The sequence below is a fragment of the Eurosta solidaginis genome, chromosome 5 (genome assembly GCF_040869045.1).
Source record: "Eurosta solidaginis isolate ZX-2024a chromosome 5, ASM4086904v1, whole genome shotgun sequence".
Classification (NCBI taxonomy): domain Eukaryota; kingdom Metazoa; phylum Arthropoda; class Insecta; order Diptera; family Tephritidae; genus Eurosta; species Eurosta solidaginis.
The window spans coordinates 130,369,841-130,384,262 of NC_090323.1; the positions used below are offsets into that span (position 1 = coordinate 130,369,841).

The following is a 14,422-nucleotide window of genomic DNA, read 5'->3' on the forward strand; positions in this document are numbered from 1 at the left end:
TTCTTCATTAGTGACACTCTTCCTTCTAACAGCTTCTTCGACCATTTTGTGCTTTATTTCGATGGCTACAAATATTATGCTGTATATATGTACATAAGAATGTATGTGACGGCTAGTGCTTATGTCGTTCCTATTATTGCGGTATGAATTTGCCATTACTTGGTTTGCTCACTCGCTCATTTGTTTTAACTGAGTTTCATGCGCTTCGTTTGATAACTAATCAGAGAATCAAGCCCTGCTCTCTTTGCTGGTGGTTTGTTGACTGCCGTTGCCTTCATTGCATTTGCCTGTAGCTCAACCGATGTGGTGTGCTATCTCTGTTGCTGAGTCGATGTTGTTTACATTGTAGGTTTTCGTTGCCCGTACTGTTTCTATTACTCGTTGTCTGCTGTGTAAATTGAGTGTGCGTGTATGATTGCATAGGGCTGCCGCACGCTGCTCTCCGATGCCTTCGGCTGACGATGCATGACGTTAGTTTACTTCGATAGCTCTATCAGTTAATACGTTAAATGTTTTTGTCTCTGCGTGTTCGAAGCGAAAACTTAAGTAAAAAATATTTACTGTGCGGACAATAGCCAGTTAGTCAAATAACTAAGCCAGTTTAATGATTTTTAATTTAGGCAGCTTGTGTTTATCATACTAAAAAAAACGAAAAGTGCTAAAGATAATATCAGAACGCCGAGATCGCGATAACAGTGTTTTTATAACGTGCGGTTCTGGAAAAAGTTAGTGACACAAACCAACATACATACACATAAGTGGTTATTGCGAACGAAATTAAAGGCTACTTGAATTTGCTACACAAATTATGAATAAAATAAAAAAAAACCCGGTTTATTAATGATGTGAAATTGTGAGTGACTGGAAAGCGGCTTTGAAACGAAAAAGTTAGCTGTTAATCCAGCTAAATCCTGTCAAAAACACCAATAATATTCAATTTCAAATACGTGTTACATACAGATAGATACGTTATCCAAAACATTTAAAAATAATGTGAGTGACTTGTTCCTGGCTTCAATTAACGCTAGTCAAAAAAGCTTTTACAAACCAGTAGCCATTTTTACAAACACACCTCCAAATTGTTGCGTACAAATCCTGAAAATTTAGAGCAAGCAGTGACTGAAACTTTTTTAAGGCTATTGTGTCAATAGTTTCAGAAATACGTGCTATTTCAGTAGATCTTTCAACCCTGATTGCGTCGAGCAGCCGTTAAGAGCTGCTCCCATAAATATAGTCATCGAATTCTCTCCTGTGTACGTTGAACGCAAAGACTTCAAGACGGTTGCCTCACGGTTTGAGTGGAATGAACATAGGGACTCTGGTCTTCCTTTTGACAGATCGGTTTTCAAGGTCGTTAAACTGAGCCCAAACTTGGAGCCCTACCCCGCCAGCGTGGAGGGCTTAAATAGCCCTAGAGCGGTGGGGATGGCCGCCACCTCATACATGACACCGTCCAGTGGCGACCTAGAAATGGCGCTGGGGGGTGGTGGCTATCACACGTCATCGCCTCGGTCTGCAGCTGATGCGGGTGAAATGAAATACATGCAACATCACCATCATCATGCCGCTGCCGCTGCCGCCCATCATCAATTACCCTCTTCTCCTAGCCCGAATGCAGTTGTCGGTGGAGCAGGTGGTAGTGGAACTGGAGGCTTGGGCGTCTCCTCAGCTGGGCTTAGTTCTATTACTACTACAGGCAACTTGGGATCAAATCCCTGGACAGCGTTACACCCTTCAGATCCATGGGCGTCAATGACACATCATACACACCACCATCCCGCGGATGCAGTGAAACAGGAGATGTCACATTTGTCCCAGCAATCTAGAGTTCAACAAGGCTTGGCATCACCACATACGTGGCATGCACCAGTTCATACAGCGCACTATGCGCCGACGAGCGGTTCTCCTTTACAATATCATCATGCGATGAATGGCATGCTACACCACCCTGCTCATCCAGCGCACCATCAAGGCGTTACACCTCTGCATCATGCTCTTCGCGGAGAGTCACCACAACTGCACATACACCCACACCATTTGCAGGGTGATCGCGACGTGTCAGGTGGTGAAGAGGATACCCCCACCTCAGATGATTTAGAGGCGTTCGCAAAGCAGTTCAAACAGCGTCGCATTAAACTTGGTTTTACACAAGCTGATGTAGGGCTTGCCCTTGGTACCCTATATGGAAATGTCTTTTCGCAGACTACAATCTGCCGTTTCGAGGCTCTACAATTAAGTTTCAAGAATATGTGCAAACTAAAGCCGCTACTGCAGAAATGGCTAGAGGAGGCTGATTCAACAACTGGCTCACCCACTAGTATCGACAAAATCGCGGCACAGGGCCGCAAGCGAAAGAAACGAACAAGCATAGAAGTGAGTGTGAAAGGTGCGCTAGAACAACATTTCCACAAGCAGCCGAAACCGTCGGCACAAGAGATTTCTTCATTAGCGGATTCATTGCAGCTTGAAAAGGAGGTTGTTAGAGTTTGGTTCTGCAATCGACGACAAAAGGAGAAACGAATGACACCACCGAACACGATGGGAGGCGATATGATGGACGGTATGCCACCAGGTCATATGCATCCGCACAGTGGTTACCATTCTCACCACGATATGCATGGAAGCCCAATGGGCACACATAGCCATAGCCACAGCCCGCCTATGCTGAGCCCACAAAACATGCAGTCTGCGGGGGGACATCAATTAACGGCTCACTAGCAATCAGAAATCCAGGAGTCGAACTCAGCTGCAGCTGCGTCCACTCCTGCATCGTTGCATCAACAGCAACAACAACAGCAGCATCAATCACATAACCAACATGCTCCGAATACGCCGTCGTCGTCCGCGGGCTCTTCAGCAACGATGACAAGCAATGTGCTATCGCCGCAATCACCTATCGGCGCGGGTTTAGGTGCGAACAATAACAACAATACGAATAATAGTAATAACAATAACAATAACAACGATAGCGACCATTTAAATCATGTGAAACATCAACAAGCATCATCAATAGCGGCAGCTGCAGCCGCCGCAATGTACATCGACCCGATGCGCTATCAACATCATCACCCGCACCAACATCCGCACCTAAATCCAGTTCATCATCCACACCTCTTTCACACTAGCGATCAGCAGCACCCAGCATTGCAACATCCCGCCACTCATCATCAACATCTGCAACAACCGCAAACATCACCAGGGGCAGGCGGCAGTAGTGGCGCCCTACAAGCACCTTCTTCGTCACCCTCGTCGGCATCCTCTGTTTTAGGAGTAGGTAGCGCGGCTGGTATGCATCACCTTAACTTAAACCCACATTCATTGCACCAGCATCACCATCACCATCAGCAACAGCAACATCATCAGCAACAACAACAACAACTACATGCGCGTAGACTCTTCGAATGGAGTCTGCAGTTTGGTGCTGCTGCGCCCGGTGTAAGACATTTTAATTCATTTGGCGGAGGAGGTGAATAGCATACGTCCGCCGCAGCGGCAGCGTCAGCAGCCTGGTTCGGGTATGAGTCGTCATAAGACTAAAGCTCATCGACAATTATCAGAGCCTAGAGTTAGATACGATTTCAAGCTGCGGCGAGTTGCAAAGATTAAAAAGAATTGCGGTTTAAATGAAGAGGAGGTGAAAATATTAATTTCTAATTAATTATTTAGTGAAAAAGTATGTATGTATAATCGCAGGGACCGAAGAATCAACGACCGAGTCATAAACCAAACCTACAAAATCAAAGTATCTATACCGTTTAAGGGATAGTGGATGAGTTATGTAGGAACATACATAGATGTGTTAAATAAGCGGACTCTTGTACGCCATTTGCCAGAGCTATACCAGTGCATTAATCTGTGTTAACTAAAAATTAGTTAAGTAAATGAAGTATAGAAAAAAATAAACAATCATAAAAAATAACTGAGTTAAGTAGTAACAATTTTTCTGAATACTGATAAAGGTATGAAAGCAGAAACGACCGGCTTAAGCTCCATTTTTCATGTTATGTACAATCATACTACAACATCAGTCTTTAATATGTCAAATGTAAAACAAACACAGAAAAAGTTGAGAGTTTCCAAAACTTGCAAACATGAATGTAAATTAAATCAAACAAAAAACTAAGGTGATGTTTTAGAAAAAAAATTGAAAACATAGTTTTTTCGTTTCGCATAAAAAGTGAGAGAAATTAGTAAGTCGATAAAATAAAACAATTAACGGATTCAAGAGCTTATAATTTTTTATAAATGTTTATTGTATATTTCTTTAAAACGAGTGCAACAGTGAGAATCCGAATAGAATAAAAATAATTAGTATAAAATCCATACTGTTAATTATGGACCAAAAAAAGAAAACGAAAAAAAAATCAAATTTTGTTATATTGTCAAATGACTACACACATTACATAACTAAAGTTTGTATAACTATGAAAAACTACAGAAACAAAAATAGTAATAAAGGGCGAAAAAGTGTCGAAAAGTGTGCAACAAAATAAGTATCATATTGGTTTTATTTGTTCACAGTGGCTCCGGTCATCATGTTTTTATTTGATTGCTTTCCAAAGGCGAAGGTAAACATTTTATAAAAATTCAGAGCGTTTGGTTATGATTATTTAGGTATGTATACATAGTGTCATTCTTCTTTGTGTTTTCTACTTTGATTTTTAAATATTTCTTGATCGTATATTAATTTGGTTAGTGAATATTTTTGATTTACATATTAAAAAACAAAAAATATTTGTTAAAAAATAAAAAAAATCATTAATTTCTAAATTAAGTATCCATACATAAATTATTTTATATTTTGTAGTTGAGCAATCAGACAATTTACAAGGTTTCCTATTCAACGTATGTGCTATGATTTAACACCTGTCATGTGTGCTTTGTTGTTGTTTCTAGTAAAAAAAAATATTTCTGCAGTCTATGTATATACATATTTATGTCGGGTAATTATTGTCTAAATTATTGTCAAACAATTTATTGTTTATTTTTAAAAATGTTCAAGAGTTTCGTAACAAAATCCAAAAAAAAAAACACCCGAAAATAATGAAATAAATTTTTTAATGCTTTTACTTGATGGCCTTTCTCCCAGATGTATTTAAATACGACATACGGCTCATTTTAGTGTTTACAGGGGCCGTTTTTACAAACAATTCTCCATAAGACAATAAGAGATTGTGAGTTGCCTAAATATTTCACTTTAGTAAGTCAAAAATTTTTTCTCCTTATCATTTTATTCAATAATTTTTATTTTGAAATACATATACAAAATCTTCGTTAACAAAAATAATACACGATCAACAAATATTCTAGAATTGAAATATTAAATAGAAAGTGGAATAACATTATATTTACCCCCAAAATTAAAATTTTTAATAGATATATTTCAAATATTTGTAAGAAATACACAAAAGCAATATTTGCTTAAAAATAAAAATAGAAATTTATTAATTTCTAAATTACTTAGTATTAGCTAACACTTTTCGGCACTTTTCCTTGTATACAACAATACACCAACAACACAAACCTATAGTTTTCAATCAAATTTTGTGTAGGCCAAAAGTTAGAGCGCGGTAATACCGGCCTTCACTCATCACAAATTAATAATCAAAATTCTACATAGATATGTATGTATGTACATATATGCATACATTATTAAGTTGCAAAATAAAGTAAATAAAATGCGAATATCATAAATTAGTATCCATAACTATTCCTGGCTATTCATTTTTATTTTGTTAAATCAGTGCTTAGAAAGTTTAGAAATACACACATAGATACATATCGTCGCCCGCTAGCCAGAAACATGAATGTGCAATTTTTCCGATTTTGTGTTAGAGGCCCCTTTGGATTACCCTTTAGATTCTCTAGGTTCTACTTTAATCTAGAGCTTCCTACGTACATGGAAACCCCAATAATTTGCAATGCCATTTTCACGAATGTAAAATTCAATCACACAAAGCTGAGCCAGAAAAATGAATGTGGCACATTTCTGTTTCTGGCTGACAACAAGGTAATGATGTTCCTGTTTGTATGACACATTCGTTGATATGGCTCAACAATTTTTGAAAAAAGTAAGAGCAGCACACATTCGTATGTTCGAATGTTCGGGTATACGTGCCTGAATGTTGGGCACCAACTCGTAACTCACCAAAACTTTTCGAGGTTCACACACAATTGTATGACGATTTTTTTTATTTGTAATTATTTTACTTAGGGAGCTATAAAACTAGCCATGCGATATACATATATGAGCCGTTTATTTTGAAAGTGGCATAAGTCATTTCATGTCGTTTAGGTTCAGTGATAATTTGTTTGTATCTCTCCTCGCCTCCAGTTTGTTAGAGTCCAATATCCAAAAGATGCAATTCTTATTATTATTTTATAATTGTAGAACCATCTATATATGCATTCGTTCAAAAATAACAATGCATTTAAGACCATGAGTTGGAAATGACTTATGCCACTTTCAAAATAAACGGCTCATATGCTAGTCAAGATACACAAAAGATGTGCTGTATAAGGTATTCTTCATAAAAAATTATACCGATGAACAATTTTTAATAGCAGAATATCCGAAAAAAAGATAGTTGTTAATTGAAGACAAACCGGTTTATTGTAAGTCGTTGCCTTTTCTCGAATCAAAACTAAAATACTTGAAAAAATTGTGTGAAAAACTGGTTATACCAAAAGAATATAATTCCTTTTATAAAAATCTTGAGGGCAACGCTTTACCGTATCCAACATTTCAGAAGATTCTGATGCTGACGAGAATAAGAACTAGTTCTAAATTTGCAATAATATCTTAAATAAAAACATATTAGTGTATATGAAATTGAATTGAATGTGTAACTTTTTTTATTCACATACATACTTTCGATAAGTCAAAGCTGCGGATGTTTTCCCAAGTACTGTGATGCTCCGTATCCCAATCCGCCAACGGAATTGGCTTAGCAGGTCGTGGCTTGGCCCTAACGTTATTTAAAAATCAATCTGCAGTGAATTTTTTACGTCTTTTGAGGTTAAGGCCATACCATGACCAGTTGGGCCAACTCTTATAGCGTATTCGGATTCAGCGCATCAAAATGCATAGAAAGCATGAGCCGCATTACGTGATCCGACTACTTTAAATTTTTTTTTTGTATAGACAGATGTGTTAACATAAAATTAGATCAGCTTTTTAAATTTTTGTTGTGCCAGAAAAATGAATATGCTAAATCTCGGAGAAGAGAAGGGATGCGAGCTGAACAATTATCTCAGTTGAAAGAGCATAGTGTTAGTATAATATATAAGTACATTTTTACACTAGAAACTGATTCCTCTAATTTTGAAGGAGCAAAAAACTTTGAAACCCGATTTCCAAACATTTTCATTTTGGCACATTCGTGCTTCTGGCAAGCGGGCGACGATATATTTTTGAAAGATGTGTCAATAAATTTTTATGCAACAGTGAATTTTTTTGTGATAAATTCAGTGGAAAAATTGCAATGAATACTTTCTTCTTAAAACTTATCTCCAATGTACATATGCATGTACATACATACATACATGAGTATGAATAAAATTTAAATATTAGATAAAAATATTTTAGTCATAGTAGTTCAAAGATTTTAATTCGTTTTGATCTGTTCAACAAAATTTTATTTTATTTATCTTAAGAGGGAAGTCATTATTGTTAATTGTAAATTAGGTCTAATAATAAATTAGTTTTTCTCATAAGTGCAAACAAGCCGCGTGTACATAAATATAGTATATACAATGAAGTCGTAAAATAAATTCATTTAAATATTTGCAATCGAAAAACATTAAAAGACTTACTTTTTTCATTCCATCTAAATATTTGAAATATTTACATAATCATAAACACTGGAATTTGAATTTTTATTACATATGTAGATACCATGGAGCGAAATTCAATAATTTATTATTTTTAAACACAATAAAATAACTGGTTATCGAAAATCCAGTTATCGCAACTGTCAAGCGAAGATCGCTGTATAAATGTATATATAAATATATTCGGCTTGACACGCCTACTGGTATATGGAACAATGCTGCTAATATTCTACTGGGTGAATATATATGTATGTATATATCTCTATTTACATGGGTGTATCCAACAGGTGCAGTAAATTTTTTTTTTATTATTTTTGTTGTCGTTGGAGTGATACCGACTGAGTTGTCTGCCCATCGCCAGATATGAATCCGGTACGCTCATGTAGCTAGCACCTTATGGTAGCGGGTCGGTTCACCAGGCTTACTTGTCCTCAAAAATATGTTTAGAGTTAACAGTGCGACCTCACGTGAAGGAAAGAAGTATAATAGTTTACGGTGGAAGCCATCGTTGCTGTTGTTGTTGTGTTAACAGAAGCCATCGTGTTAATTCCCTTAACGCATTTTGCCGGGATTTTTTATTTACACTTTTGCTCACACAGTAAAGTCGTAACATAGCAAGATTAAGCATAAACGTTTTTTAAAACAACTTTCTTATGTGTAAATCACCGATGGAAAAAAATTTAAGTTGGCATCTACTTTTCTGGTAACATGCATTTGTGGTCAATTTATTTGTTATATAAAGCAATAATAACGAACAAAAAAGAAATTGGTTGGTTAGTTCGTACATCCAATTGATCTGTCATAAAAACTGATTTATTTTGGCCGAGGCTCATTGTGGCTTTCAGAAATATATGAAAATGGCTTCAGGTACGAGGGTATCACTTACAAAACTTAAAAACGTGCCCCTGGTTCGAATACTTTTAAATACCTACACATTTTTTGCAGCAACATGTAAAAACACCGAATTTATATTGCTGTAAAGGAATTCACTCAGGGCACAATTCGTCTGACGAAGTCATTAGGCAATCTGTGGGCGAATTCTCTAACTTTGAAAGATGCACCTTATCAATATTTTAAGTAACGATTTTTCACTTCCGACAACAACTGCGTTATTCACCAACCCAATCTCGACATTGCTAGCGTACATTTTCAACTTTTTTTTCTTCATACATTGCGGTACGCTTAAATGTACATACATACTTCTGCATACATGATTCACAAAAGGGGCTAGTACCGCAGAGACTGCAACCCAAGGCGCATCCAGTTCCGAAGATTAAAGTAGGGTACATCAGCGGCTGCCGTGGTGTCGCGACAGCATGCTCCGCATACCACACCGAACATCCTGGGTTCACTTCCTGGGCAAAGCAACATCAAAAATTTAGAAAAAAGTTTTTTAAATTAGAGGAAAGTTTTTCTAAGCGGGGTCGCCCCTCGGCAGTTATTTTGCAAAAACACCGAGTGTATTTCTGTAATGAAAAGCTTCTTAGTAAAAATTCATCTGCCTTGCAGATGCAGTTTGGAGTCGACGCAAATTGGAGGAGAAGCTTGGCCTAAAATCTCTTCGGAGGTTTTCGGGAAACCGTTTTTTTTTTTTTGCTATTTTGCTTGTCACAATGCACAAAAGAGTATTAACTAAGACGCCATAAATAAATTTTCGGTCAAAAACTTACGAATATAATAAATCCATTGAAATTTGGCTGAAATATTCCCACTTGACCATACCTAGTTGACAAATAATTTTTTAAGCCGGTAAGATTTAAAAAAAAGTGCAAGGTAGTTTGTTCTGCTTTCTTTTGTGTATCCATACGAAATTGTTGAATACACCAATAAAACCTTTAAAATTCGTATCTTGTTGGAATCACAACTGATTTAAGGTTTTTCTCAAGTAATCCTTTGTATATATGTACATATACATAAAAAAAATTATGAAAACAATTTAGATTTATTTAATAATTTGGGAAACATTTAAACAACGTGACATCAGGACGGACATGGCAACAGCTGTTTCGATTATATCTTGTAAATCTCTTCAAAGTCTTTTCTCCAGTTTTCGTTATATTTTGTAAGATTTATCTTACATTTCCAGTAATAAATCGACAGCTTTTACACTTCTGAAAGCGCAGAAATTCCCTATTTCTTTTTTTTTTTTAGCTAAACAAATAATAAAATTATAGGCCAATATATAGATCAACCAATACAAATACACCAATAAAATATGTATGTTACCCGAACCTTTTGTAAAAATTTATTTTATTTTTGTAAACAAGTAAACATTACTATTTAAGATCTGAAAGCTTTTTAATTTTACGTTCACGTTTGCTTAATTAAAATGTTTTTGTACTTTTTTGGTAACGGAAGCGACACGAGGATAAGAGTAGGATCAATTTATAAAAATGCCGTCTTCCAAAATTTTGTATACTTTTTTTATGCTAAATAAAAATCTAGAAACAATTTAAATAAAAGAAAAGTTGTAGTTTTGGGTTGAACATCACAACTATATGAAGAAAGGACGTTATATATTGTTAGTAAAAAACCGAATTCGAAAAACCGATAAAGCCTTTCTTTGAAATCATGTTTCTATTTTCAGGATAAGGGTGAACCATAAACTATGTAGACAGAACTAGGGTCAATTTGAAACCAGCGATGTCTACACTTGCAGTTACAAAAAAAAAAAAAGAAAAATCTATTGGTGGTGGCCTGGTTTCGAACCGAAGTGCTACGGATTCTATTAGCTTGCTCTACCTACTGAGCCATCACACCTGTATAACAATATGTTTCGAAAAAGAATCTATGCATTGCAGCACTTTTCGAAAATTAAATTTTTAATTTTTAGATTTTCAGCACCAAGTTTAAACTCTTAGGGTTTGTTTTAAAACAGACGAGTATACAAGTTTCTATTTTTAGTTTTTCGAAACTTTTCGGTTTTGTTTCAAACCTAGAATGGATTACAAGTTTCTCTTTTTATGTATATTGTTTTGAACTTTCTAGGTTTGGTTTTAAAACTTACATATGTTTCAAAACCAATAATATTAGAAAACAGAGTAGTAAATTGAGACGTTTTGAATTAAGGCAAAAAAGTTTGAAAAATTGCTTAAACCGATGAATGATTTAAAATTTAGGCTCAAATTTCTAACAGTGTATGTTGACAAAATCCGATTTTCACAATTTTCGCAAAAAATTGGGAAATACATTTCGGATAGATATTTTTGCAAATAAAATAGAAGCAATATTTGGTGTGGGTATTAAACTGGGCCTATTCTCCCTACTGAGCTGTTTTATGCAAAAAGGGATCATCCACTCTTGATCCCAATTTGCAACCAATTCCTCACGTTCTCTGCTATGATGTAAAAATAGGGCTGGTATTGTGCTCTCGTGTTATTTTTCCACGTGGTAAACTTAAGAAATATATTTCCTACATGAAGTTGCAAAAACTCCTGTAATTCCAAATTTCCTGCTTTCAAGTCCTGGAACAATACGTAACATATTGGCAACATGGAATTCTAAAAAGGCGCATGTCACACCATTTACTGTAAATTTTGATTTAAAGTATGCAGTATGTGTTCGTATGGAAAACGTAATAAAACCAGATACTAAAACCGGCATTGCGCGAGCAATGCTAACAACCATTGATGTAAATAACATAAAAAAATCGCAATATTATATACATAAAACTTAAATTTTTGGAAATTTTAGTTTTTTTTTGCTATAAATTAAAACTTATACTGAAGGCCGCGGCATACTGATTTTAGTCAAAACATTTGTATGTAGTAAATTTTCCAGATTTTTTATTTGCCATTGCTTTTAAAAGGCTCTTCATACCGTCAAATCTGTTGCGCTTAAAAGAACTGAAATTTTTAATCATAAAGATGGAAAGTTTACTACTATAAAAGCGTGAAAGAGATTTTTTATGTGGGGTTGTGCTGGTTATCCGAAGTGAGTCCCCTGTCCAAACCTGCCGAATTTCAAACATGTTTAATATCAGAGCGGTGCGATAAGGACTACGATTACAAGACTATTAAGAATACAGTAATCGTAATTAGACTGTTTAAATTTACGATTACTTTTGCGAAATTACGATGTTGTTGGAATAATTTTTAAAGGATACCTATGTATGTATATAAGGACTCAAAATGCATAAATTTTTTTCTCTGCAGGGATGTTTGTTGGTCGAAAATCGAATTGAACCTTTTCAGGCGTTCTACTTTTTATACTCAGCTGAGCAGAGCTCACAGAGTATATTAATTTTGTTCGCATAAAGGTACCCCGTAACGGCATAAACTAATCGAGATAGATATAGATTTTTATATATCAAAATGATCTGGGCGAATAAAGAAATTCATTTAGCCATGTCCGTCCGTCCGTCTCTCCGTAAACACGATAACTTGAGTAAATTTCCCCACTTTTTCGATGTCAAAAATTTCGAAAAACCGAAAAAGTGCGGTAATTTATTATCATAGACGGATAAAGCGATAAAACTTAGTAGGTGTATTGACCTTATGACGCAAAATAGAAAACTAGTAAAATTTTGGACATTGGGCGTGGCTCCGCCCAATTTTAAAAGAAGGTAATTTAAAAGTTTTGCAAGCTGTAATTTGGCAGCTGAGTATGTAATGTTCGATTACACCCGGACTTGGCCTTCCTTACTTGTTTGTTATGTGTATGTAAGTTCAGAACTTTAAATGCAAACAAAAAACGACATATTCATATTTAATTGTTTATATGCAAAATTATATCCAAAAGATATGAGAAAATCTGTTTCAAATAAGGGAACATTTTAATAGAGCTTACGATTTATTTTCGAACACGCGAGATTTTCGAGACCCGAGAAATCGAGAACATACTCGTAATACTCGCGAGCTTCTCAACCTTCAATTCAGTCCCTGCATTGGCAGTATTCCATACATTTCGGTGTTTTTAGTTGTGGTTTTGTGGAAATTTTCGCTTGTGCGAAAGAAATCATAAGCTCTAAATAAAACAGTCGATGAATCGATTAAATTGAATGTCGAAAAGCTCGCGAGCCATACGAGCTTTAGGAGTCATTCGAAATCTCGCGAGAAGGCGAGCCTCGCGAGAAATCTCTTCTCGAACAAGTTCGAGAAATCGCAAGCTCTACATTTTATATAAGCATTCGGAAGTTCAGTTTTTGACATCCTTACAACCTTGACTGCCAATGCTTCTCGAAAAACAAATTATGGCTCGATAAATATACGTTATAATGCCGTTTAGTGTTGATATTTTTACTAGTAAAACCGATACGACACATTATTTAGAATTTAAAATATAAAATGCGTCCGAATGCTTGCACTTATTTTTTTTATATTCGTATTGTTTACGTTTTATGTTTTGGTAAATTGCTTATACAATTTAGTCATGATATAATATTATCGTATAAAAAGGAACTGTACATCAATTTGACGAACTCATTTCATTATTTTATCAAAAATACCCAAACAATTTTTAAAGTACAGTAAATTATATTAAATTTGATGTAATACACATTGTTATATGGCTGTTTACTGTCCGGCATTTCCTACGGCTCGCGCAAGGGAAAATGTATAACGATCATCGGCATACCCATTATTCAAGGAGGGATTTGTTAAAGTCACAGCTTCACGAAATTTCGACAGTTAGCTTCCAGCTCAAAGCACAAGCGAAAAACTGAAAATTTGTAGAACTTACCATTAAGCTTTTTAACAATTAGTAATTTGTGTTGAAGTAATCTATTGAAAAAATAAACGTTTTTCAGTAGGAAACTGAGGGCGAGTTTCTCCCCCAAAAGCCATCGAAGCTCTCGTTTAAATCTGTGCACAGCTATCAAATCAAATCTCAAATAAATGGGAATGATTTTTCGCCATAGTAATATAGGAATTTCTTCCTCAAAACAATAACATTTTTCTAAAAGCAAAAGAAAAACGTATATTATATACTTGGACATTTTCCTCATTGCTATAAAAATTTATATAGCAAATTTAAAAAAAATCTTTCCCTATTGCATGAAATCCCTCCGGAGTTTATCTTTTGAAAAGTTTGTTTGGCACATTGGTAGCCACGACCATTGTAGAGGTCTACAAGTAGGATATGTAGCAGGACGCACATACACAGTCACGCTCACCTGATAAAATGCTTGTTCTTGTTCGTTTTTTTGTGGATGCTATTTGGCACTGTTGTACTTAGGTCCAAGAAAAGTGTAGTACCTGTAACAAATACTGAGTAAAATTTTTATTGTAAAATTGCAAAGAAATATCCTTATTTTACCTTCAAACGAGCATTTAATTACATCTGCCTTTAAAATCCATATGTTTTGGACAATTTTAATTAACAAATTGTGATACTTTATTAGCGGGGACGATTGCTAAAACACGACCAAAACCGTCGCGGGAGGTATTAATAGACGCGTTTTTGCCTCGCTTCCAATAATTCGTATACTTTTTCGACTTTGGACTATTGATAACAGGACAAAACGCGTCTTTTCATTTCTCTTTCCACATTTTTGGGCGGGTTATTGCAGTCGACCTAGGTTTCAAACTGTTTTTCGCGGGGAACTTAGCACCCGTGTTTGTATTCTTTATGCTGGAATAACTACGCGTCC

At 35.5% G+C, this 14,422-nt stretch overlaps 1 protein-coding gene across 1 annotated transcript; it reads left to right on the top strand.

The window, feature by feature from the left end:
• The first annotated feature begins 387 nt into the window (after positions 1-387).
• Positions 388-7,808, top strand: vvl (ventral veins lacking). The gene is given in 1 exon segment (XM_067791135.1): positions 388-7,808. A coding segment is annotated over 1 exon segment (2,049 nt). The 5' UTR covers positions 388-1,425; the 3' UTR covers positions 3,475-7,808.
• The last annotated feature ends 6,614 nt before the right edge of the window (positions 7,809-14,422 follow it).